This window comes from Balaenoptera ricei, chromosome 15 (genome assembly GCF_028023285.1).
Source record: "Balaenoptera ricei isolate mBalRic1 chromosome 15, mBalRic1.hap2, whole genome shotgun sequence".
Classification (NCBI taxonomy): domain Eukaryota; kingdom Metazoa; phylum Chordata; class Mammalia; order Artiodactyla; family Balaenopteridae; genus Balaenoptera; species Balaenoptera ricei.
In genome coordinates, this window is record NC_082653.1 from 80,607,843 (window position 1) to 80,629,165 (window position 21,323).

At 52.7% G+C, this 21,323-nt stretch overlaps 1 protein-coding gene across 3 annotated transcripts in view; it reads left to right on the top strand.

The window, feature by feature from the left end:
- The window catches only part of LOC132349028 (NADPH--cytochrome P450 reductase), a 62,800-nt gene that overhangs the window by 35,433 nt on the left and 6,044 nt on the right, over positions 1-21,323 (top strand). For 2 of the 3 annotated variants that reach the window (XM_059897108.1, XM_059897106.1), the window contains exons 3-6: positions 15,173-15,221; positions 18,606-18,734; positions 20,323-20,472; positions 20,950-21,074. In XM_059897108.1, the coding sequence (XP_059753091.1) occupies positions 15,173-15,221; positions 18,606-18,734; positions 20,323-20,472; positions 20,950-21,074 (453 nt within the window). Of the gene's footprint in view, positions 1-9,314; positions 9,583-15,172; positions 15,222-18,605; positions 18,735-20,322; positions 20,473-20,949; positions 21,075-21,323 lie in introns of those variants that run through there. The other variant, XM_059897107.1, reaches the window with a different exon arrangement.

Sequence of the window (21,323 nt, forward strand, 5' to 3'; positions counted from 1 at the left end):
CTCTGGGGTGCCACCCTCCCAGCCCCACCATGTGTTCGGCAACCCCGAAACTCTCCAAACCCCATCCTTTTGGGTTTTTATGAAGGTTTTGTTATGTAGGCTAATTGATTAAATCATTGACCATTGGGGATTAATTCAGCCTCCAGGCCCTCTCCCCTCCCCGGAGGTCAGTAACCCTAAATGAAGGCAGTGACCCTGCCCTCACCGGGCTCTTGTGGGTGACGTTTATGACGTCACCTAGCACTGGTTCTGCCGCAAGGCAGCTGCTTAGTGTTTGTGTCAGCAAGTATCTCGTACCAAGCAGTACGCTGGGCGCTACAAGTATGCAAAGGTGGCCTTTACATTAAAGAGGCTAAGAAGTCAGGACATTGAAAGATACTTTTTGAAAAATGGTTTATGAAATGCTTTCGCGTGTATGATCTAATCAGGGCCTCTGTGACAGCAGTGCCCGCTCGGTGGGGGGGGACGGCCTCATCGCTCATGATGGAGGGAGAGGCCAGGCGCAGGGACACACAGGCTCTGGGGACTCCAAGAAGGAATGTCCCCTTGGAGGGATCGGGAAGGTGTGCTGCTGGAGGGGGGCCACACCCCGAGACTTCGAGGGCTTTGTCAGCAGAGGGCCAGAGGGAAGCTGGGAGGCTGGGCAGGTGAGCAGGGTCCAGCCTGTTCCCTAGGGGCTGGACAGGCCCATTCCTGGTGTGGCAAAGTAGTTTTGCTGAAAAGATATGGCACTCGGGATAAGGGGACCAGTGTCCCAGGGCCCAGTTTACAGTAGCCCTGCGTTTCCTTGTCTGTAGGATGGAGGTGTGTCCCCACCCCCATCCCCGAGTGAGGCTGAGCCGCGGGACAGCGTGGGGCCGCCAGCCTCCCCGTCCCCAAGATCTCTGGCCTCGCAAGATGGACTTGAAACAAAACTCCTGGACTTGTATCGTGTGGATTCTAATTGTTTCTCTTTGCCAGGATGCTGAAGCGATATTTCCCTCTTCATAATCCTAAAATTTTAACCCTATATGTTTAAATCCCCTTCTCATCCCTTATTATATCATGTTGAATACTCCATGGCCAGGGGTTCTACGTGTACACTGTACAGGGAAACTGTTATAGTGCAGTGGTTAGGTTCTAGGCCCTGACACTGGGTAATGAAGGTTTGAGTCCTGACTCTACCATGTATTAGCCATATGACATTTGCCCTCACTTAATCTTTTGAAGTCCATGTCCTCAACTGTAAATTGGAGATAATAATAGAACTTACCTTATAGGGTTGTAAAAATTTAACGGCATAAACCGTCATAGAGCTCTTTGCCCAGGTCCTGAAGCCCTCCAATGGTATGTATTTATGGTGCGCGAGCTTCTCATTGTGGTGGCTTCTCTTGGTGCAGAGTACAGGCTCTAGGGTGTGTGGGCTTCAGTAGTTGTGGCACGTGGGCTCAGTAGTTGTGGCTCATGAGCTTAGTTGCTCCGCGGCACGTGGGATCTTCCCAGACCAGGGATCGAACCCGTGTCCCCTGCATTGGCAGGCGGATTCTTAACCACTGTGCCACCAGGGAAGTCCCTATTCTTATTATTAATACCATCTCCAGTCTTACAAGAGCCCTCCAAGGACACCATTATTACCCCATTTTGCAGAGGAGGAAACTGAGGCACTAGTGATTGAGGAGTTTGCCCGCGGCCACCTAACTCACAAGTAGCAGAGCTGCCTTTTGAACCCAGATCTACAAACTCCACACCCCCTGTTTTCCCCGCTTTGCCATGCTGCCTTCCGTCTCTTAAGAGGTAGTTAATATCCCTATTTCAATGATGAGAAAACTGAGACTCAGAGAGGTCACTTAGCTGATACATCTGGGCCACCAGCTAGATGGTGGCCGCCACCTCCTGCTAGAAATCCCGCACTGTTGTCCCTGCCCACTTGTACTTTCAGTGAACACAGGTGGTTTTGGCCACGGCACGGTGCCTCCCTTACCCCACCAGGTCAGTGGAGGGTGATTAGTGTGGGGACTGGACGCGCCCAGGGTTGTACCAGGAGTTCTCACCACGACCCCCAGTGGCTTCTAGTTGGTCTTCTAAGGCCTTTTCAGGCCTTCACCACCTGGGATGGTGAGTCCAAACCTTGGGGCATGGATGTTTTTTAAAAACCAAGCCAATGGGAACAATTGTGTCTGAGCAGCAAGCACAGGACACACACCTGCAGCCCCCTGACCCTGGACTTACAGGTGCAGGGGATTCAGAAGGAGTCCCTGTGTTCACAGGTGAATCTCCCAGGCACGCTGGCCTCTGGGGCCCTCACCACCAGGCCGGATTTGGCTTCAGAACCTCAGGAGCCCAGGGAGGGCTTAGAGGGAAGGTCAGTTCTGGAAGGCCTCCTGGGTTTTTTTCATAAACGATTTACTGAAGTACATAACAGGCAGACATAAAAGTATACAGATCATAAGCACACAGTTTGATTATTTATCACAAAACGGATAGAATCATGTAAGAAACGGCCCCTCTTCCCCCTCCAATCCCACCACCCCCAGGTCACCCACTCTCCTGCCCTCTCGTGACATAGACGAGTGTTGTCTGTGTCCCGGGATGTGTAGTATTTGGCCATTCTTTCTGAGATTTCTCCATGTCGTGTGTAGTCATAGTTCTCTTGTTCTCATTGTTGCACAGTGTTCTGTTGTGGGAATAAACTGTAATTTATTCATTCCCATCATGATGGCCCTTTAGATTGCTTCCAGCCTGGGGCACTATTACCAACAGTCCTGCAGGGAACATCCTGGTACATGTGGATGTGGTTCCCGTGTGGATGTGGCTCCCATGTGGACGTAGCTCTGTTGGGTGTGTGTTGGGTGTGGAGTTGGGGGTCAGAGGGAAGGCTCATGTGCGGCTCTGTTAGATATAGCCAGTTTTCCAGCATCCAGTCCCACCCCCAGCATGTGGGGTTTCAGTTGCTGCCCATCCTCACCAACACTTATTTTTGTCAATTAAAAAATTTTAGCCATTCTAGGGAATTCCCTGGTGGTCCAGTGGTTAGGACCCCGTGCTTTCACTGTCAGGGGCCCAGGTTCGATCCCTGGTCAGGGAACTAAGATCGCACAAGCCATGCAGTGCAGCCAAAAAAAAATTTTTTTAATTGAAATGAAATAAAATTTTAGGCATTCTAATGGGCATGTGGTGGTAATTGTTTTAACCGCATTTCTCTGATGTCCAGTGACCTTTTCATATGTTCGTTGGCCACTGAGGTATCTTTTGTGACGGTACATTCAAGACTTGGCCCATTTTTTTCCTGTCGGGCTATTGGCCTACTTGTTGATTTGTTACAGTTCTTTATATATTCTAGATCTGAGTCCTCTGTTAGATATCTATGTATTGTCAATATCTTTCTGTAAAGTTGCCTTTTTACTCTCTTCATAGTGTCTTTTTGTGATCAGAAGTTGTTGCCTTAAACTGGCCCAGTTTGTCAACCTTTTGGTTGGCCTTCACCTTTATGGTTAATGCTCTTGTGTTCAGTTTAAGAACTCTTATCTTATGGTCATGAAGCTTTTCTTTTGTATTTTCTTCTAAAAGCTTCACTCTTGTAGTTCTTATCCTTAGATCTGCCATCAAGCTGAAATTGATTTTGGTATCAGCAAATTGTCAAGGCGCTTCTAAAATCATTTTTTCCTGTGGTTATCCATCCACTTGACCCAGCACCATTTATTGAAAAGGGTTATTCTTTTCTCACTGCACTAAAGCATCCCTGTAGATATAAATCAGGTGACCGTATAGATGGGGGTTGATTTCTAGACTACTTGTTCTGTTGATCTGTTTTCTGTCCTTTTGCCAATACCACATGTTCTGCTTTCTATGATTTTATAGTAACTCTTGACTTGGTAACTGGTAGTCTAGGTCCTCCAGCTTTGTTCTTCTCTTTTAAGATTCTCTTGGCTTTTTTTGGGCCCTGGGCATTTCCATATAACTTCTAGAATCAGCTTGTCAAAGTCCACCAAAACAAACAAACAAACCTTCTGGGATTTTAGTTGAGATTGGGTGGAATCTATAAATTAATTGACATCTTCCCGTATTGAGCCTTCTAATCAGTGAACATGATTTTATCCCCCGGGGAGGTCTTTTGAATGGTTTATAATAGCAATTAAACACTGGTTAAAGAGGAGCAGTTACGAGCAGCGCATTCTCTTAATCATAATCATTTTAAAAGTCGCTCTTTCATCTCTCCTCCCACTGGCTCCTCAGCCTTTGCTCAGCTTGTACCTCTGGGCAGAGCACCGGGGCCAGGGCAGCTCCTGATGGAAGGGAGCCCAGGGGGGATGGTGGCTCCCAGAGGAGTCTGAAGCTCAGGGAACCTCTCCGTGCCCCCAAGCGCTTTGTTCGTGCATGTAATGCAACACCCCTCTGGCTGGGTGGGAATTTGTTTCTCTTTCTGTCTCCCATAATGCAGAGGGCGCATCCCTTTCCTGTCTGGGTCCCTCGCTCTGTGCAGGGCCTGTCGGAGTGAAGATACTCAGAGAAAGGCCGTTGAATTAGTAAATGCTAAACCTGCATGTGTGTCTGCCTCTAAGGCAAACTAGCTCACAGTCTGGGAGTGGCTTATGCTAAAATTGTTTTAATTTTTAAATTAGAACATTGAAAACCCTGGCAATTCCACATAAAAGTCACTTATAGCTTCTTTTGGAAAAAAAACAAAACAAAACAGAGGACCTGACCCCACGGAGCCCACCGTGACACCTGCCAGCAGAGGCTGAGGCTGAGCGGGGCCACCCTTCTAGATGGGGGCTGCACCACAGCCTGTGCCCCCCAGCCAGCCCTAGCTGCGCTCCTCCTCGGCTCTGCTCACAGCCCCCCACCCCCCTGCAGTCTGCTTCACTTGCAGCGCCTGAGTGCTTTAAAGAAAAACAAAGCTTTTTATTATGGAACACTGCAAGCAAACACCAAAGCATGGAGCATAGGAGAGGGAACTCATGCACCTGTCACCCAGTTTCAACAACTATCCGCTCCTGGCCAGTCGTGCTTCCTTCCCCTTCCCCACTGTTGCTGGATTATCTTAAAGCAAGCATGTAATTTCATAATTAACCCTATAATTCATATGAATTATGAATAAAGAAATCATATGATTTCCTAGGAAATTGGAAATATTTCCTATGAAATTATGTGGAAATATGAACTACGAGAATATTTCAGTCCTCTCAAACTCAGGGACTCCCCTTTTTAAACCTAACACAGAGCTATCCTCCCACCCCTGTAAGTTCACAGTATGTCTCAGTATCATTGGATACTCAGCCGGCATTGTTCGTAGCTCCCTGAGTGACTGATGAATTTTTTTTAACCTTTTTTTTTTTTTAATTCAGTATCTAAACCCACACATTGCAATTGACTACCGAATCTTTCAAGTCTCTCTTTGGGAGGTCAGGTCTATTGAGGTGTAATTTACATGCAGTAAAATTCACCTTTTTAAAGTGTACAGTTTGATGCATCCTGACAGGTGTGTGCAGTTGTATAACCAGTGTTGCAATCAAGATACAGGACACGCCACATCCCAGAAAGCGCCCCCCCCCCGCCCAGGTCCCATTGCAGTCGCCACCCCCCAGCCCCACCTCTGGCAACCACTGATCTGATTTTTGTCCCTGTAGTTTTGCCTTTTCCAGACTGTCATGCAAACGGGGTTATGTCATCACAGCCTCTGGTGCCAGGCTGCTTCCCCTTAACATAATGTCAGGTCTCTCTCAGTCCGTGGGCTTCCTTCCATCCCTGTGATTCCCTCGCGGCATTTTTGTTGAAGAACCCAGATCATTTGTTTCCCAAAGTTTCCCACAGTCTAGAATTTTGCTGCCTGCATCCCACTGGGGGTTGCTTCTGAGAAGCCACAAAAGAGCTCATTTTCCACCGTGACCTTCGTTTGACGGCCTGCTCTTCCCAGAAGGGCCGGGAAAGCCAGGAGTCAAGGCTACCGGCATCATCTCTATCCATCTTTTTTTTTTTTTTAATGCACAAATCTCATTTATTTATTTATTTATTTATTTATTTTTATTTATTTTTGGCTGTGTTGGGTCTTCGTTTCTGTGCGAGGGCTTTCTCTAGTTGTGGCAAGTGGGGGCCACTCTTCATCGCGGTGCGCAGGCCTCTCACTATCGCGGCCTCTCTTGTTGCAGAGCACAGGCTCCAGATGCGCAGGCTCAGTAGTTGTGGCTCACGGGCTTAGTTGCTCCGCGGCATGTGGGATCTTCCCAGACCAGGGCTCGAACCCGTGTCCCCTGCATTGGCAGGCAGATTCTCAACCACTGCGCCACCAGGGAAGCCCCATCTCTATCCATCTTTATCTCCTTTTTCCACACCCAGCTCAGGGCCACTCTTTCTAGAGAGGGGTCCTTGGCTCTGCCGAGCACGACGATAGAAACACCAATGGGTTTTACAAAGAGAAGAGCGCAAGGAAAGGCCCCTGTGGCCGTGGAGGGTGGACAGTGCCCGAAGTGTCCTGCATCCGTGGAAATGGCGAGGCTGTGGGCTCAGGACGTTCACGCCACCCTGAAAGCACAGGCGTGGGTTTTCTGATGCCACCTGACCACCAAGGGACCTCTCCTGTCCCTTGATGAGATTGGGGTAGTTTTGCCGTTCTAGCCAGTGCCCGAAATCTTGAACGTGGCCTGTCTGGGAAAGTGATGCAGAGCCGAGTGTCATCGGACCTTCTGACCTCTCTGGGCATTACCAGGGCACTCGGTGCTGGTGGCTCCATCTCTGTGGGCCGGGCACCAGGGCACAGGGACATGCGGCATCCTCGGGGGCTCACATGCAGTTGGGGCACGTGAGGATGGTGCAGTGACGATGCTCGAACAGCCCAGGGCGCCACCGGGGAGGGGGCTATGTCAGGATGGAGGTGCCCCCCGAGCTGAGTCTGGGAGGCTGAGTAGGAAGCTGGGCCAGGGCTGTGTGTGCAGAAGCCCAGGGCAAGCAAAGCAGGGCCTGCTCTGGGAAGGACGCGTCTTGGTAGAGCCTGGGTGTAAGTCGCCAAGGGAGTCAGGGGTCATGAAGGGAACTGAGATAGAGCAGAGGCCAGAGGATGGATCTACAGGGCCTTGGGGTTTTATCTGACCCTCGTGGGGAGCCAACGGGAGGGCTGGTGCCAGGGCAGCCCTAAGACCAGCCATTCCTGAATGCAGTTTGGAGTGGATTGGAGGAAGGTCGTCGGGAGGCGTTGGCGCTGACCAGGGCCCACGGTACAGATGGCAAGCAGGGCACGGAGAGCAGCAGTGCCAGTGGCCCAGAGAGAGGATGTGTGCTGGGGCTTTCTAACACTTTAATTCTTGCACCCCTGTTTTACAAGAGGCAAAGCTGATTCGGGGGGAGGTGAGTAGCTTACCCAGGGCTGAGAATGAATAAGCCCCGGAGCAGGACTTCACTCCCCATGCCGTTGCCCCGACTCCTGCTAGCCCCCCGCCCTGGCCCTGTCGTCGTCGCCCCTCCCACCCCACTGTCCTTTCAGGGCCACTTTGTCTGTGACTAGAGCCACGTCATCCCAGTGTCAGAGGACGTGGCTTTTCCTCTGTCCTGGACAGGCTGGGTGACCCTGAGCAGTCTCTTGGGCCTCGGTCTCTGCACAGTAGCACTAGCCCTGCCTGGCACCCAACTGGCCCAAGAGAGGGCAGGCCACCCGGGCCACGGCACGTTGTGGAGCCCCGACGGGCACGGTGGTGAATACGTGTTGAAGGCCGTGTGGGTAGGGGGTCCACCAGGGGAACAGCAGCCCCCTCGAGCCTTGGAGCACCCTAAGTGACAGGGAGGAGGCTCCCTGGGAAGGGCAGTGAAGTGGGACCGGCGACTGCTGTGTCAGCCTCCTGACCGATGGGGTGGCCGGGCAGGTGCGGCCGTGCTCTGCACAGTGGGAGCAGATGCAAAGCCGCGGGGGCCCTGGGCTTTCACAGGCTTGGAGTTGCTGCTTCAGCCCCGAGCCTCACTCCCCTCCGCTGTCAAATGGGGTAGAATCCTTTGCCACTTCACAGGGTGGGGACAATTAAATGAAGTAAAATAAAAAGCATACAGGAGGCGCTCAGTAAGTCGTAGTTCCTCTTCCCTTTTTTGTCTTTGACCAGCGGCCTCTCACACCTGCTTCAAGCTCCCACCTGTCCTCACTGGCCTCCATTGGCGCTGGTTCCCGTTCTTGGCCCCGTCAGTGGAGAGAGCTGCTGTTTTTTCTTTAAGCTCCAGCGGACCACTTTGTCTTCACCAAAGGCAGCTCTTCCAGAGCATTAGCTTTCTGCCACGAGGCTCCGGGCCGGCTCTGCCCCATTCCAGCTGCCTGCTCAGCTCTCGTCCCCTCACCCGTTGTGCTGCCCTGGGGACCAGAGAACTTGTCGCCACACGCTAGGCTCTGGAAGGGAGCCGTTCAAAAGCAACTGCCCTGTGTGTCGCCAAGGGCAGGGGAAAGTCTCAGAAGAAATCAGTTCCGCTCTGCAGAAAATTTAAATTTCAGAATAACCCTTCTGAGCCCTGCCTGGGACTGGAAACAAAATGAATCACGCTGGGCCATCGTGGTTCATCTCTGTCCAAGTGACTCAGTGCTTTTGTCCACCCTCCCTCTCGCTTCCCCACCCGGCGGGCTGCAGTTGACTTCCGAAGCCTGAACCAGAGACACTCCTGCTCCCAATTTGGGAGCAGAGAGCCCTAATTGGAACCATTTGTGCTCCATTCTGGAGCCGCGTGGTCTCTGGGCTCCGTGCCTGGGTCGGCTGCGGCCTCTCCTGATGGGCCGTTTGCGGCCTCTCCTGATGGGCCGTTTGTACTTGGATGCCTTCGAAGGGGGCTCCTCACTTGCAGACGTCTCAGCAGCGAATGCGGTGCCCACCTTGCTGGGTGTTCCCCGCGCTGCGCGACAGGAGGCCGACACGTGCTGGTTCCACAGCGCACTCTGCCCCCAGGTGACTGGACCCAGCATCGTAGGCTCTGTTACCCACAGTTCTTTTGTAGGGAGGGAGGTGGGAACCAGATCTAATTCAATGTGATCCTGAGGCGCCCCGGCAGCAGGCTCGCTGCGCTCCCTTTATGGGGAAACGGCCGTGCCATAGCAACCTGCACCACCGCCTTCCAGTGTCCAGAGGAGCTTTGTTCCGCCTGCACGACTTACTTTTTTTTTTTTTTTTTTTTTAATGGGAAAGGGGGAGGATGTGGGGAGAAAGGGCTCTGATATAAACAGTTACCAAGGAGACCCGAGCCGGGGTTGGAGAGGTTTCCTCCTTCCCTCGGTCCATACAGAAGGAGGAGGGGTGTGTGCCAGACGCAGGGGCTCACGGGAGGTTCCAGCCCAGAGTCCTGGTTCCTCCCTGCTGGAGCCGCCAGACGCAGCAGCTTTCCCAGGCTGCGGGGACCGAGGCAGGCAGGGGCTCAGCAGGGCTTCCGAGAGGACCGGAGTGTCCGGGAGGATGTTCGGTGTCCGCGGGCCGGTGTGCCCGCTGCCAGCACCGGCGGAGAATGGACAGAGCCCGACTCGCTAGCTGCTGGCTCCCCGCCCGTCTCCAGGAGAGCAGCACGCTGCCTTTTCCCTCCAGTCCAGAGGTGAGAGTAAGAAACCATGGGGTGCACGTACTCATCTCTGCAGGACGAGCCCATCCTGAGAAGGTCAGTTCCAGACAGTGTCCGGGCAGACGGCGTGGAGGCCCGCGGGCACCCCTACTCAGTGTGGCTGGAACTTCTTCCCCGGGCAGGGATGTCCGGAGGCACGAGGAGGGCGCTGTGTAGAGTTGACCGCAGACTCGGGGCCAGTCCCGGGGCGCTCGCCCAGGCGCGGCCACCCTGGCTCCTTCGGTCCCGGTTTGCAGGCTGCATTTCTCTGCTTCCAGAGGAAGGAGTTTAGACCGGAAACCAGAAGGGCCCCCATCACCCACTCCTCGGCCTGTGAAAGATCGGGTTCCGAGTGCACATCCGGCACGAAGCTGTCAGGAGGGGTGAAGCCAGCCGAGGGCGCCCAGGTGTGGACCTGCTCGGGGCCCGGCAGCCGGGCGTCGCGGTGGGCAGCGGCGGAACCCGCCTGGTGTAACCGGTGGGAACGTGGGGAGCTGCCCCGCGCCGGGCAGTGACTAGAGGCACGGACAGTGTCTTCCCCCACCTCCACGGGTTTCCCTTTTCCCTCAGGGGCTCTGGGCGTGATCCTCCTTTTCCGCACGGGCCGAAGCTAATGACGGGACTGGTGCTGCCTTCAGAAGTGCACACCCTTCTCAGGAGCGCCCTTCCCCTGGGGGCGGGCGCCCTAGCACCTCCTGCCCGCCCTCCGACACCCCCAGCGAGACCCGCGTGGAGGGCCCCCCCCAGCCCTTGCTGCCGGCCCGGAACATCTGCCCTGTGCAGCTGCGTGGGCGCCCCCCGGCCCTCCTCCCCAGAGCTCAGCTCCCACCCACTGCTTGGGTCTCATCCAGGAGCCCCTCGGCTGCCGCTGCCACGGCTTTCCCTCCTGGGAGCCGCCCTCCTCTCTGAGAACAGAGCGCAGCCCTTCCGCGGGGCCTTTGCTGGGCTCTGCGGCCACAGTGCCTGCTCCCTCAGGAGCCCCGTGGCATGGCGTCTGCTCCGTCCATTTGGTCTTCGCACACCTCACCCTGTTGAAATCACAGAGTGACCCAGACAGCTTTCTTCTGCCCTCCTTATCCTCGAGAGTTAGACAAGTTCCAGGTGCTGAGCGAGACCGTGGGGTGGCTGCAGACGCCGAGATGCAGTGTTTTCCATAGAGGAACCCGAGGCCTCAAGGGACCCGACTTGTCCGGTCATAGGCCCATTTGGTGGCAGAACCAGAATTTGAACCCAAGTCTCTGCTCCTGGTGCGTGGCCCCTCCCCTTCCTCCGTGATTCTCCTGGGCTCTTTCTCCAGCCTGGCGATGGGCCCTTGGAAGGTGGAGGCTGCCTCGCGTTTAGTCTCACGCCCTCAGCACCGCCCAGAGCACACGTCACCCGGAGATGGAGAAAGGGCAACCGGGCGCTCCCTGGGCGGTGGGGTCCCTCTGGTCCCTTTCTTCGGCAAGGCCCCAAATCTGCTCAGATGTAGCTTCTGTGGAAACCTCTGTCCTTTGAGAAAAGAGAGCTTCTCTACTGACGTCAGACCCTCTCAGGTGGGTAGGGGGGCCTCCAAAGGCCTCCAGGCCACCTCAGCCAACCTTCTGCTGGGCAGAGACTCAGGACTGACCCCCCAAGAAGCCCATAAAACGTCATGTGCTGAGTGCCGGGCATTGTGCTGATTGCAAAGAGATACACAGATAGCTCCCCCCAGATTGTGAAACCCAGACCTCAAGTTGAGCAATGAGAATACGCTGAGGCAAGTGCCTGGACGGAGGCCTGAAGACGTACTGAAGACGGTGACAAACAGCCTTATGCCTGAGCGGCAGGGAAAGGTGCTCTGGAGAGGAGCTTAGGCCTGGTGTCTTCAGGGATAAGCAGGAGTTGGTGGCAAAGGGTTAGAAGAAGGACATTCTAGGCCAAGGCGTGGTAGGTCCAAGGGCACGATGGAACCAGGGAACGGCGGGCTGGTCACTGTGGCCAGAGCATTTGGAAGGTGGAGTGGGGTGGATTCTGGACCGGTGGGCCCCTTTCTCTTACTTAGAATAGCTTCTCTGATGTGGGTCTCTACCCAGGGTGTAGCTACTCTAGTCATCCTCCCCAGAGCCTTCCAAATCAATCCATCTGTATCCACGCACAGCGTTTCTTAAAATAGCAAGTAATTTGTATCTTCTTAGTACAAAAGCCTTACATTATCATTGCAGGAAAGAAAAGAGTGGAGGAGTTGGGAATAGAAATTAGTGAGAAAAAGAAACAAAAAAGACTCATAATTGCTCAACCTGAGGACAGAACAGCTCTTAACACATCAGCACTACCCTTCTGTACCTTGCTTTTACACAAAAACGGGATTGTGTCACCTGTGTTACTTTGTAGCCTGCCTTTCCCATTTGACAGGAAGGTCAGGTGATGGTCTGTGCTGTTCGGTACAGAGCGGCGTGCGTCACAAGGCACTAGGCTGTTCAGCCTCTCCCCTGTCTTCAGACGTCTGAATGTGTATTTGAATATAAAATGTATTTTTAATTATAAAAGTAACAGAAAACAAAAATTTGGAAAATTAGGGAAACCCGCTCACCCGTTATCCTAACGCTCCCGTGTCCTCTGTCTGAGATGCTGGTGTGTTTCTCTTCAGGCCACTTTTCTATGAACAATTAATCATGTGCGTTCCACTTCTAAGGACACAGATTCTGCTTTTCCTAGAAGAGGGCAAGTGTGAGGGAAGATGCATTGGTTACCCTGCTGGCTTGTTTCTCGCTTGGCTTTGCGTCGTCTAAATTTCTCCCGGAGCGTCCGCTGTGGCCCGTCCACACACGGAGAACTGGCAACGGTCAAGAAATTGATGAAGAAGAGTTCCATATAAGTGAATATTCCAAAACTCAAGCCTGGCCCCTTTTAGGTGTCAACTGAATGCATTTACTTTGTTTTCATTTTTTTAATTGAGGTGAAATTCACACCCCTTAAAATTCACGGCTTTCACCATTTTACAGTGTATAATTCAGTGGCTTTTAGTGCAGTCATCGTGTTGTACAAGCATACCGCTACCTAATTCAAAACCTTTCATCACCCCAAAGGGAAACACTGTCACTCCCCACCCCTCCCCCCAGCCCCTGGCACCACAAGTCCACCTCCCGTCACTATGGATTTGCCTATTCCAGACGTTTCCTATAAACGGAAATTGCATTTAGTTTTGTACCTGCTTTTTTTCTCATGATTTTTCATCAGAAACATTTGTCTAGGTTGCTGGTATTTAACCATCAGTTTAAATTTACATCTGATCTTATGTTTAGTGGGTAATATATTCTCATGACTCAGAATTCAAAGCTACTCAGTGGTGGAATTCGTGTCATAGTGCGCCTTGCCTCCTTTCCTAATGGTGTGTCTTGGTGAGCACGCCGTGTTAGTGCTCAGACAGACAGACAGGGTTGTAGGTTATGTTGTAGTTTAGGCTGCACACAACTAGAGGGTTAGTGAAGACGTGGCTGGGCACGGGCAGAAGTTGGACGTGTGGCCAAGATGCTAGACACAAGACCCCTTTGAAGTGCAGGTTGGAGCTGGGCGTGGGAAGATGGGGCCAGGCCTGAGCGCCTCTGCTCATTCGTGCTCCTGCCCTGGCCCTGCTGAGGTTAGGGATGGGCCAGCCCGGGGATGCCGGGATAAATGGGGAGTCGGGGATGGCCTGCTCTGGGTTCCTGTGCAGCTGGGCCCTCGCTGGGTGGGAAAGGCTGGGTGGCCAGCCCCCTGCTGTCTCCCTGCTGCCCCTCGGGGGGCTGTTGCACCGAAGGGACCTCGGGACGGAGGAGGGAGGCTGGAAGTGGCCAAGCCGGGCACCGGGCCTCACCTCCCCCTGTGGCCTACTGTGATGTTATTTAATGCTAAGACCCTGAAAATAGCATTAGTCCTGTACCTACTGACCTAGTGAAAAACCCAGCGGGGGCCTAGACATGAAACTGCTGATACCTTTATGTTTACGAAATACCTGTCTGAACAGCTTTGCAGGGGCATCCTTAAAAGAAACCTTCACTTACGAAAGTTTTTCCACGGACTCCAGACCTGTAGCTCTGACAGACATTGCTTCATGCTGTTGTGATGAGTGTGTGTGTGTGTGCGCGTGTGTGTGTGTGTGTGCGTGCGCACGTGTGCACACGCACGTGCATGCTGGCACTTCACTCTGTTACACTCTACTGTGCACAGGAGGCAATGGAAAGAGCAAAGAATGTATGTCTTTCGCTCCTGGGTATGAATGCAGTCTGTGGGGCGTGTACCAGAGAGTGAATTGCTGGGCTGTAGAGTCACAGGAGGTACTGCCAAGCCGCGTTCCAAAGTCGCCGTGCCATATCGCCCTCTCCCAGCTGCGTGTGGGAATTCCCATTGCTCCACAACCTCACCTGTTTGAGATCTTGTCTGTCTTTTCAGTTTTAGCCATTCTTACTGGGTGTATGATAGATCTCACTGTGGTTTTAACTTCCTTTTCTCCGGTATCTAATAACGTCGAGCACCCTTCCCTACGTTCTTTGGCTGTTTAGATGCTCTCTTTAAGAAGGTACCCATTCAAGCCTTTTGACAATATTTCTGTCGCAGTATGTGTCTTTTCTGATTGATTTGTAGGGATTTCTTATATTCTCAACCCTAGTCCTCGTCAGTCAGATACGTGTACATTGCAGGGACCTTCTCCCGGGCTGGGGCTTGCCTTTCATTCCCTTAATGGTGTCATTTTAAACAGAAACAACGGTATCTTAGTGTTCAGATTTGTCGCTTGGTTCAGACTGGCCATATTTCAAACATCCTAAATAGTTACCGTCCAGAGGTAAATCACCTTGCTGTCTTAGGCTGAGAGTCCCTGGGGAGGCTCACTGGGTTGCTTTAGGTGGCTGTGCAGGCCTGGGGCAAGGACAGAGAGAAGGGAAAGGACCAGAAGTGGAGAGGGAGGGGCGGGAGGCCGGAGCTAGGAGGTGGGGAGCGGGCGGGCGTGCGGGGCAGTGGTGCCGCTCTCCGGAGGCGACGGGGTCCAGCTCAGGGCTTTAGAAGGTGACAGGGTCACAGAGAGGGGAGCAGGTAAAAGTGGTTCCAGGGCAGGGGAGGACTGGGGGGGGGGGGGGGCGTGTCTTGGGAATCCCAAGGGACTTGCTATTCAAGTGGGGCCTTGGTGGGGAACAGGGGTCTGTCGGGTGAGGAACTGGAGTGAGGACGCTCTGGGCGGAGACAGTGGTGTTGACAGAATTCTAAGGACCATCATGGAGGGCTGGTGTGTGGAGGGGAGTGGCAGGCGAGGCTGGGACAGGTTCTGACGGGACTTGTGCACCCCTGGTCCTGTGGGTCATGGGAGCCATGGAAGGTTTCAGAGCGCAGCAGTAGCACGGTCAGAAGCTTATTTGGGAAACTCCTGGTTGCCTTGAGGTGGGGACCATTGGCTGTGGATGGTGAGCGGCCGGGGAGTGAGCTTGACCCTTCGTTCTCGTGTTCTCATGTACCCGGGTGGGTCAGCCCTGGCCCTGCGAGGCGTTGGATTTGGACTTACCAGGCCCCGGAGCCTGGGTCCTGCCTCTTCCAGCCCCGGCACTGGACCAGAGGCGGCTGCTGGCGGGGGCACCACGGAGTGGAGCAGGCGGAGATGGAAATGCCCCTCGCTGCTGCCATGTGCCTCCCGTGCCCATCAGACACTTTTATCTTTCAGGACCTCCTCTGTCAAAGACAGCAGCTTCGTGGAAAAGATGAAGAAGACGGTGAGTTTTCTCTTTGTGCTCGGCCCTGGTGGGTGTGCGGGGGCATCCAGAAGGCCAGCTTCACTGGACGGGAGGAGAAGCGGGCGGGAACCCGGCTCAGCCCCCTGTGTGTGTACTTTCTGGGCTAACCAGAGCCTCGAGGCTGCTCTGCTGTTGCTGGGACAGTTTACTCCGCTTTTTGAACGTTTACTTCTTGAACAAACCAAACTGTAAGAACAGACCCTCCCTCTGACTCAGATGCCGCCCTGTCTCCTCCCTCCCAGACCAGGCTGTGTCCATGAGCATATGTAAACCTCACATAGCTGTGGTCCTAGCACAGCTACAATTTTATGTGTTTGTTTCTTGTTTATTTAAGTGTTGAATTTTATGACCAGGTACTTCATTCACACGGTGAAAATCCAAAACATAAACTATTTAGTGGAAAGCTTCTCTCCTAGCCCTGTCACCCATCACTGTCCTTAGTATTTTATAGATCCTTCTAGAGCTTCTTTATGCACATATAATAAAAACAAATACAGACTTTTATACTTTTTAAACACAAAAGGTGGCATATTACATACACTGCTATAGACCTTCATTTTTTTCCCACTTAATGATATGTCTTGGAGCTCTTTTCACAACAGTTCAAAGATACCTCCCGCATTCTTTATTATAGTTGCGTGATGATTCCATGTGTGGCCACAAGTACTATAATTTGTTTTAACACTGCCTTGTTGATGGGCGCTTGGAAAATTCTAATCTTTAGCTCTTACAGACTGTGCTGCTGTGACTGTGTAGGTCAGTTTGCATATTTGCAAATACAGTAAAATCCCAGAAGTGGAATTTTTGGATCAAAAGATATACGCATTTGTGATAGAAACTGCCAGATTGTGCCCCACCCCCGTAGAGGTCACGCCGCGGGACCGTCACTAACAGTGTGAGAACACCTGTTCCCCACAGCTTTGCCGACAGAGTCTACTATCAAAGTTTGGGATTTTGCCAGTTTTCTAGGTTACAAAAAAGATATTTCTGTGGAGTTCTAATTTGCATTTTTCCTATGAATGAATTTAAGCGAATGTTCATGTTTTGCTGGCATTTCTTTTTTTTTTTTTTTACAGATTCTCTGTTCAGATCTTTTGCCCACTTTTCTGTTGGGATTGATCTTTCTCAAGGAACTCCTTAAACTTATTAGAGTGATTAACCCCTTGTCTGTGATATGAGTTAAAAATATTTTTCCCAGGTAACAGTTTGTGTATCATTCGGCTTATTGTGTGTTTGCTTGTTCGTTTTGCCATGTTAAAGTTCCTTAGTCCATTTAACTATTCTGTGACTTCTGGACTTCGAGTCATCATTTGAAAGGCTTCCCCACTCTAAAGAGATAAAGGAATTCTTCCATATTTTTTTCTAGTATTTTTATGATTTTGTTTTCCATATTTAAAATTCAATCTGTTGGGAATTTATCCTGGTGTAAGATGTAAGGTATGGGTCCAACAATTTTTTACACAGCTGTCTAAATTCCGTGTAATAAAGTCCATCTTTTCCCCACTAGTTTTATCATAAATGTAATTCCCATGGGTATTTGAGTGTAGTTCTGTATTTTCCTGTTCTGGTACTTTGATCTAGCTGTCTGTGTATAAACAATATCATACTGTTTAATTATTTTAATGTTGTATAATTATTATAACTTGTTTTAATATCTGTAGCACTAGGCACTTCCTCCCTCCCCCCCATCACTCTTATTTTTTCAGTTTTCCTGGCTGTTACTTCATACGTATTCATTTATTTTAGGTAACAGTTTTATTGAGATATAATTCATATTCCATACAGTCTCCAATTTAAAGTTTACACATCAGTGATTTTTAGTATATTCCCAGTTGCACAAACTATCACCACAATCCATTCTGACACTTTCATCATCCCCAAAAGAAACCCTATGCCCAGTAGTAGTCACTCCCCATTCCCCCACCCTGAGCCCTAAGCAACTATTCATCTTTTTGTCTCTATAGAGTTGCCTATTCTGGACACTTCATGTAAGTGGAATCATACAGTATACGGCCTTTTGTGGCATCTGTCACTTAGCGTAATGTCTTCAAGGTTCATCCATGCTGTAGCATGTGTCAGCTCTTCATTCCTTTTTATTGCCAAACGATGTTCCAGTGGATGGATTCGCACTTATTTTTCCACAGGATTTTTAGGATCAAATCGTTGATGAAAAAAGAGCTGTTCAAGTTTTTATTAGGATCGTGTTACATTTCTGTATTGATAGAGGGAGAACTGACATCCTGTACGCTGAGTCTTCCTGTGCAAAATCAGTGCCTTTCCACTTGGTTGAGTCCTTTATCACTCGGTAGCTTCTCACATGTTTCTTGTATGGCTTATTTCTAGGTACTTTATATATTTTGATGCTACCATAAATATTTAGCTACTGTTTTATATCCTGTTTTGCTCCCTTGACATCATAAGCATTATTTTAAAATACCTTTTTAAATGATTTTAAAATGATTTGTAGAAAATTCAGGCAATGTAAAAGGTATGAGAACACTTTACAGCAATTGTAGTCCCTCCGTTTTATTTTGTCATTTGTACCTGTCAGTTAGGGCTCTGTGCCAGGCCAGAGACCCCTCTAGGCATTTTGGGCACTGGAAGGCTGCCGCAGAGAAACCTCATGTCTACAGAAAGGGACCAGGGAGGTGGCCTGTGCCTTGCTTCCACCTTCCAGATCTTGCAAAGCACGTCCAGTTGGCTGGACCTAATTTGCTGCATCCCTGGCTGCAGGGAGTCTGGGGGATGGAGTTCCAGCTTTCCCAGAGCTGCTGCAGTGGGCACAGTAGGAGGGTGGCATGAAGAGCCTGTGAGCCAGTCTATATGGTACCTTTCCGCATTGTCTAGATTTTTATAAAGCATATGCGTTACTTTTGTAAACATCCAGAAAAACTCACCCATGATTCCCCATTTAGAGACTCTTGGTTTATTTCATGCCATTCTTTTTCCCTGTGCATTTATATGTATAAACACACACATATATGTGGAGTGGGTATGTAACAAAATTGGATTATGCTATACATAGTCTTTGATCACTTTTTTTTTTTTTTTTTACTGTATGTCATCTCTGCATTTTTACACATGTCCTTTACAAATCTGCCCACAGTGTGACTTTGAGCAGCTTGTGTGTGTAGGATTATCTTGATGGCTCCAGCTGAAGTCAGCTAGGTGGCCTCTGACCCCATCCGCTGCAGTGGCTGTGGCAGTGAGATGCTAGCCCCAGAGTGACTTAGAAAGGACCTGAAGCAGGCAGGAAAGAGGGTGCCCTTGAGGGACCTGCCTGCCCCTGTGGTCACCTAGAGCCTCCAGTGAAGCCTGTGGCCCTTGGCCCCCCACTGATTCCGCGTGTCTGGCCGTCCCTAGGGCAGGAACATCGTCGTGTTCTACGGCTCCCAGACGGGGACCGCCGAGGAGTTTGCCAACCGCTTGTCCAAGGACGCCCATCGCTACGGGATGCGGGGCATGGCGGCAGACCCGGAGGAGTATGACCTGGTGAGCTCTCGCCGCGCCCTGCCCCCTTCCTCCCATGCAGTTCAGTCCAGGGCGTCAAGGAAGTCGCGTCTGGATCGTGGAGACGCTTAAAGGGCTGAGTTAGCCAAAGGGACAGACAGGAACAGGCGTCTCCTGCCATCTGTTCCAGCAGCCAGGTGGCCCCAGTTGTAAGGACATTAAGAACACCTGGCCCAGGTGAGCGCATACGCGCTCAGCAGCGCTCACGCTCAGCCTTCCAAGCCCTCCACGCTGCAGGCTTTGCGAGTGCTGGGCAGGTGCCAGCAGAAGGGACTCGGGCACCTAGTGGATTGGTTGTGGCTTAAAAGATGAAAGGGTCTCAGCAAGTCAGGAGGGGAACCGTTTCTCATCTCCCCTCAACCCCCACCCGAGAACTGCAGTTCCAGGGGAGCTGGACCGAGGAGTCGGGGGGTCTGGGCTCTAGTGCCACTCTGCCCTGACTGCCCGTGTGACCCTGAGCGAGCGCCCACCGAGGGCCTTCCTTGACTCGTCTACAGAGAGGCGGTGAGGGTGTTGGGTGAGCCATCTCCAGGAACCCTTCAACTGGGCTTTGAAATGAGGCTGTAAAGCCTCAGCTTTACACATGCTCGCATGTGTGGGCTTGGGGAGGGCCCAAGAGAGCCCAGGAATTGAGGGAAGGGCCCCCATCTGGAGCTGCAGGATCCCCGCCTTCTCCTGTCAGCCATCCTTGGCACGGGGCTCCTCCGGGCCAACACAGGACTGTCTGCAGGACACGGTCCCCACTTCCTGGCCCCAGCTGCACCCAGCCTGCCTCTGAGGGCGGTGGGGACCCGCTCACCTTGCTATCTCTCCTCCGCGCATCGGCTCTTTCGCCAGTCGTGGCTCTCCAAGGGCAGGAAACTTCCAGCAGTCTGCTTGCCTGTTTCTGAGACAGCCAGGCCAGCGGCCCCAGGTGGACTCAGTGGGCAGGGAAGGGGGGAGTGGCCCTTAGGCACCCAGGAGGGGCAGGGCTGGCAGGGAGCAGGCAGTCCTGGGAAGATGCCCCAGGGAGTTGCCTTCCTGCTTCTCCCCTGAAGGGTCATTGCCAGACATCGGGGCGGGGGAGGCAGTGTCGGGCTCTTGCTGCTCCAACAACATGATAAATGAACTTTCCCTTAGAACCACTCTCTTCTGAGGGCCAGCTGCTTCCCACATGTGCCACTCCGTCTCCCAAACCAAACCATCCCCCACCTACTCCACGCCCCTGCCTTCGGTCTTGGGAACGAGCACCACTACCCATCTGTCTTAGGACCTGGGTTTCGAGTTGGCGGACAGTTGGTTAGGAATTAGCGCGAGCGCAGGTCCTGCTGTGCCCCAGGGACTTTGTGGGATGATGAGGTTCTCCGGAGGTGGCCCAGGGCGCCATGTTCCAAGTGCCAGCCCGTGGCCTGGAACCCAGCATACTTCTCTCAACACCCCAGGCCCTCACCTGTGCTCTTCTGGGCCTGCTGTTCCCTTTGCTCTTGAAATGCACCCCGTCCACTTGAACCTTGGACTCGCCCATCTGCACCCCTGCTGGGAGCAGGCTTAGTCTTGGTTGCTGGGCCTGGCCCTGCCTTTGTCTCCCCAGGGCGACCTGAGCAGCCTGTCAGAGATTGAGAACGCCCTGGCAGTGTTCTGCATGGCCACCTACGGCGAGGGGGACCCCACTGACAATGCCCAGGACTTCTACGACTGGCTCCAGGAGACGGACGTGGACCTCGCTGGGGTCAAGTACGCGGTGAGTCACCCGTGTGAGCTCATGCAACCTCCGGAGCCCCGTGTCCAAGAGGAACTCCTCCAGTTCTCACCTCGTTTGATCAGCTAGGGCAGGCCCAGGCGCCAGGACAGGGGCTTCGAGCTGAAGCTCGAAGGGCAGGGAATCCCAGGAAGGCCGCTCATGGGGCGACCCTGTCCTCCGCCCGGGCCTGGCCCAAGAGCTCCCCCTCCCATGCCCCAGCCCCAGCCCCGCTTTGCTCGGGAGCATTTGCTACTGGAGACTGAAGGCAAGAAAGGAGCGGTGGGCTGACCAAGATTCTGCTGGGCAAGGAGAATCTTGAATGGGCGGGGTGAAACCCCCCTGCTGCCGCCAGGGTCAAGGCCAAGGTGGTTGAGGAGGGGCCTGGACTGCAGGTCACCAAAACAAAGCCGCCTCTGGGGCCTCACAGTGCAAGGGGTCTGGCAGGGACCGCTGACCACTGGCCCCTCATCCACACAGGTGTTTGGCCTTGGGAACAAGACCTATGAGCACTTCAACGCCATGGGCAAGTATGTGGACAAGCGGCTGGAGCAGCTCGGGGCCCAGCGGATCTTTGATCTGGGGCTGGGCGACGACGACGGGAAGTGAGTGACCCCTCCAGGGCCCACGCCCTTGCAACCCACCCCCCCTCCGCCCCGGCTGTCGTGTGTCAGGAGCCACAGGTTAGGGCTGGCCGGGGCACAGGAGGGGAGGACAGAGCCATGATGTCAGCGCAACTCCGTGACCCGCCTCACCACGGGGGAGGGAAGGCCAACCCCCCCATCGCCAGTCCCCACCTTCTTTGCTCATCCACACCCTCCCGGCTCACCCGGCTCAGATGGGGCCTCCCGTGG